Below are 4,525 nucleotides of genomic sequence, written 5' to 3' on the forward strand. Positions count from 1 at the left end.
AGGCAATCCACTCACCTCAGCCTCCCAAAGGCACGGGATTACAGGCTGAGCCACTGAGCCGGCTGCTCTGGCTTTCATAGAGGAGTTCCTGATGGGAAGAGAGGATTAAAACACCCTCTTTAATCCACAGTTGAAGGCACTGCAGTATTTCACTGTTTTGCCTTGACATTGTCTTTTGAAACTAGACTGTCAAGCATTCTTAGTGGTTTTGCTGTCTGGAGAGCAGTAAGGCAGAAGCAGGAATACAGGTGTGCACCACCATACCCAGCTAATTTTATGATTTATTGTAGAGATGAGGTCTCACCATGTTACTCAGGCTGGTCTCAGACCCCTGAGCTCAGGCAGTCCTCTTTCCTCTGTCTCCCAAAGTGTGAGCCGCTGCACCCAGCAACATTTTTTTTCTTTTTTTTAATTATAAAGATGTGGGGTACAATTCAGGGTTAGGTATACAAACATTGATTATGCAAGTACCCTTGTTGATGAAGTATGCCTTCCTTCCCCTAGCAGTTTCCCTCAACTGCCAATCCCACGCCCCCTCCCCTGACAGTTTCTCATTACTGCCAAACACTTTCTTATAGTATTATAATTGTTCAAGTTCTGCTTATGAGTGAGAACATATGGTACTCTGTTCTTTGTTTCTGTGATAGATTACTGAGTATGATTGACTCCAAATCCATACAATTTGCTGTGAAGTCCCTTTTTTTATTTTTTTTATTTTTTATATTTTGAGTTGGAGTCTCACTGTCGCCCAAGCTGGGGGGCAGTGATACACTCACAGCTACCGCAGCCTCAACCTGCTAGGCTCAGGTGATCCTTCTGCCTCAGCCTTCCAAGTAGCTGGAACCACAGGCATGTGTCCACGCCCAGCTAGTTTTTTTTGATATATTGTAGAGAAGAGGTCTCACCAAGTTGCCCAGACTGGTCTCAAACCAAACTGGACTCAGATAATCCTCTTGCCTCAGCCTCCCAAAGTGCTGGGATTACAGGCTTGAAGCACCGTGCCTGGTTTTTTTGTTTGTTTGCTTGTTTTTGTTTTATTTTGTTTTGTTTTTTGAGTTGGAGTCTCACTCTGTCACCCAGGCTGGAGTGCAATGACACACTGCTCACAGCCACTGTAACCTTGACCTGCTGGACTCAGGTGATCCTTCCTCATCAGCCTTCCAAGTAGCTGGAACACAGGCACGTACTACCACACCCAGCTGATTTTTCTGATATATTGTAGAGACGAGGTCTCACCAAGTTGCCCGGGCTGGTCTTGAACCCCTGGACTCAGGCAATCCTCTTGCCTTGGCCTCCCAAGTGCTGGAATCATGGGCTTGAGCTTCTGTGCCTGGCCTAAGGTAGACTTTATAGAACCAGGACATCCTTTATTTTCCTCTGTCAGAACTGGAGTTACATGTGCATTCTTAAGGCCATTTTATGGTCTCTATAGATAGAGACTTGTATCTTCTTGCCTTTCCTCATTTCAGCAGGTTAGCATACTATTAAAATCTTCATGTTGATTGGTGTTCACTGATAACAACCTCCTGATAAAAGAAACTTTGTTCTTCACAAGAGACTATCCCCAGTTTCCATTAGGTGAACTGCTTCTGGGAAGAGTTCTTAGTGAAGGCTATCTGGCCTGACTACTCAGGGCTATGTGTGGACATCAAATCATTTATAATCTTGGATACATTTTCCTTTGATCTGTAACTGCTAAAATTTTAATTTGTATAACAAATATGTTTTCATCATAAAAACTAGAGACCCATTCAAGGAATTCAAAGTGGACCAGAGTTTTCATTTATTAATAAGCTATAAATTCTGTCTTACAGCTTTCATCAAATGAAAAAGATAGCAGTGAACCAGGAAGTTTCATTCCTCTTTTTATGCCCCAGTCACCTGTGACAGCCACTTTGTCTGATGAGGATGATGGCTTCATGGACCTTCTCGATGGAGAGAATCTGAAGGTACTGTATATTTTCCTATTTACTAACTGCCTCTGGGAAAGTTAATGATGTGAAAATGAACAGCAGTTCCCCAGGGCTTGAGCTGGCTGATATTTTTTGGTGAGAGTTGATTGAGACAGTGTTCCTAGCCTTATTAAATCCTGTGGAGTAGCAGGGTTCAAAAGAAGACATTGATATGGTTCTTCTTACCCTGAAGAAGATTGACAGTCTATGTACAAGAAACATGAAATAAGGACAGTACAGGACTAGCTGCCAAATGGCATAAAGCTAGAGGAATCGAGGATATGCACCTCACATGTCCTCAATGGGAATGCTTTCAGCTATGTTCGGATATCTGAGCTGTTAAGAGTGATTATCTTCTGACCTTGAGGCTTTGAGGAGTAGGGGATGGGGTACATTAAGATACTTCTCCTTCAGGCCTGTCTAATATTATTCAGGCAGAATTATACCTAAAGGGTTTAAACTGTTGTTAGTCTCTGTGGATCTTTTTTAAAACAATTTTTCTTTGTTTAGAATGATGAGGAGACCCCATCATGCATGGCAAGCCTCTGGACAGCCCCCCTTGTCATGAGAAGAACTACAAACCTTGTAAGTGGTTAACACGTATTTGGAGGGAGCCTTAAGTAATTGGGCCATTAGACAGAGGAGTCCTTGGCTGGTTATAGCCAAAAGTTCAAAGTAATAATAGATGCTGCTGTGTGCTGTGGCTCACGCCTGTAATCTCAGCACTTTGGGAGGCAGAGGCGAGAGGATTGTCTGAGTCTAGTGGTTGAAGACCAGCTTGGGTAACTTGATGAGACCTTGTCTCTACAATAGATCAAAAAATTAGCCAGACATGGTACACACCTGTGGTTCCAGCTACTTGGAAGGCTAGGTGGAAGGATCACCTGAGCTCAGCAAGTCAAGGCTGTGGGGGTTGTGAGCATGCCACTGCACTCTAGCCTGGATGACAGTGAGACTCACACTAAAAAAAAAAAAAGTAAGTAATGATAGGACTTAGGGACCTGGGTTTTAGACCTCACCTCAGCTACCTACAAATGGACTTTGAGAGATGCATTTCATCTCTCTGCATGTTTTCTAATCTATAAAATAAGGAATGTGGATTAGGAGGGACCATAGTCATTTCTAGCTCTTAATAACTAGACAGTTTGAAAAAGTCTATTTGAAACCTTTAACCTAAAGACTTAGCATTACTCACAGGATGTTTTTTTTGTTTTTGTTTTTTATTTTGAGTTGGAATCTCACTCCAATGCCCAGGCTGGAATGCAGTGGCACACTCACGGCCACCCCAGCATCAACCTGCTGGGCTCTGGCAATCCTTCTGCTTCAGCCTTCCAAGTATCCAGAACTACAGGCGCATGCTACCACGCCTAGCTAATTTTTGATTTATCGTAGAGACGAGGTCTCACCAAGTTGCCTGGGCTGATCTCGAACCCTCAGGCTCAGGCACTCCATTCTCCTTGGCCTCTCAAAGTGCCAGGATTACAGGCTAAGCCACTGAGCCTGGCCTGTTTTTTTGTTTTTGAATCAGTCTCACTCCATCTCCCAGGCTGGAATGCAGTGGCACACTCATGGCCACCACAGCCTCAACCTGCTGGGCTCTGGTGATCCTTCCACCTTACCTTTCAAGTAGCTGGAACCACAGGCATGCACCACCACACCTGGTTAATTTTTTTATTTATTATAGAGATGAGGTCTTACCAAGTTGCCCAGGCTGGTCTCGAACCCCAGAGCTCAGGCAATCCTCTTACCTCTCATGGTGCTGGGTTTACAGCCATGATCCACCATGACCAGATGGCTATTAGTTTTATAAACTGTAATTAAAAACCATAAGCAGAATCTTGTGTGTCCTCAACAGTGGGGAATGTCCTTCTGTAGACAGTTATTGAGACTCACTATTCTGGAGAACTGCCTTAGAAAACAAACTTCAGAAAAATAAGTGGGAGAAAATCTCTGGTCTCAGAGAGCAGATGTGAAGCGATGTACTCTGCTGGGGACTATTGGGAATATTTCAGACATGACATTAAAATTTTAGTATCAGATTGAAAAACATTGGTTTACTAAGGTATAAAAGGAAATTGCAAAGAAGGAAAGACCAAACCAAGACAAAACTGAGTTGTGAACGGCTGAGATGAGTGTAGGAGATGAATTTAGGCTGCCTATACCAATGGTCAGATTGGTTAGACTCAGGGAAATCAGTCTTTAAAAGACCAAGTAGAAGCCAGGCATGGTGACTCAGACCTATAATCCCAGCACTTTGGGAGGCTGAGGGTGAGAGGATCACCTGAGCTCACGGGTTCGAAACCAGCCTGGGCAGTTTGGCGAGACCTCATCTCTACAATACATCAAAAAATTAACCGAGCATGGTGGCGTGTGCCTATAGTTCCAGCTATGTGGAAGGCTGAGGCAGAAGGATCGCCTGAGCCTAGCAAGTTGAGGCTGAGTTGACCGTGAGCGTACCACTGCACTGCAGCCTGGGCAACAGAGTGAGACTCCAACTCGAAGAAAAAGAAAAAGGAAGCCGGGCTCGGTGGCTCAGCCTGTAATCCCGCGCCTTTGGGAGGCTGAGGTGAGTG

The 4,525-nt window shown here is 44.3% G+C and overlaps 1 protein-coding gene across 4 annotated transcripts in view; it reads left to right on the top strand.

Annotated features, from left to right (window-relative positions):
• Positions 1 to 4,525, top strand: part of CDC25A (cell division cycle 25A) — a 31,859-nt gene that overhangs the window by 8,609 nt on the left and 18,725 nt on the right. For all 4 annotated transcript variants that reach the window (XM_008049605.1, XM_008049607.2, XM_008049606.2 and 1 more), the window contains 2 exons: positions 1,815 to 1,949; positions 2,463 to 2,537. In XM_008049605.1, the coding sequence (XP_008047796.1) occupies positions 1,815 to 1,949; positions 2,463 to 2,537 (210 nt within the window). The remainder of the gene's footprint in view (positions 1 to 1,814; positions 1,950 to 2,462; positions 2,538 to 4,525) is intronic.

This window comes from Carlito syrichta, unplaced genomic scaffold (genome assembly GCF_000164805.1).
Source record: "Carlito syrichta isolate Samal-C Ts95f unplaced genomic scaffold, Tarsius_syrichta-2.0.1 Scaffold135829, whole genome shotgun sequence".
Taxonomy (NCBI): domain Eukaryota; kingdom Metazoa; phylum Chordata; class Mammalia; order Primates; family Tarsiidae; genus Carlito; species Carlito syrichta.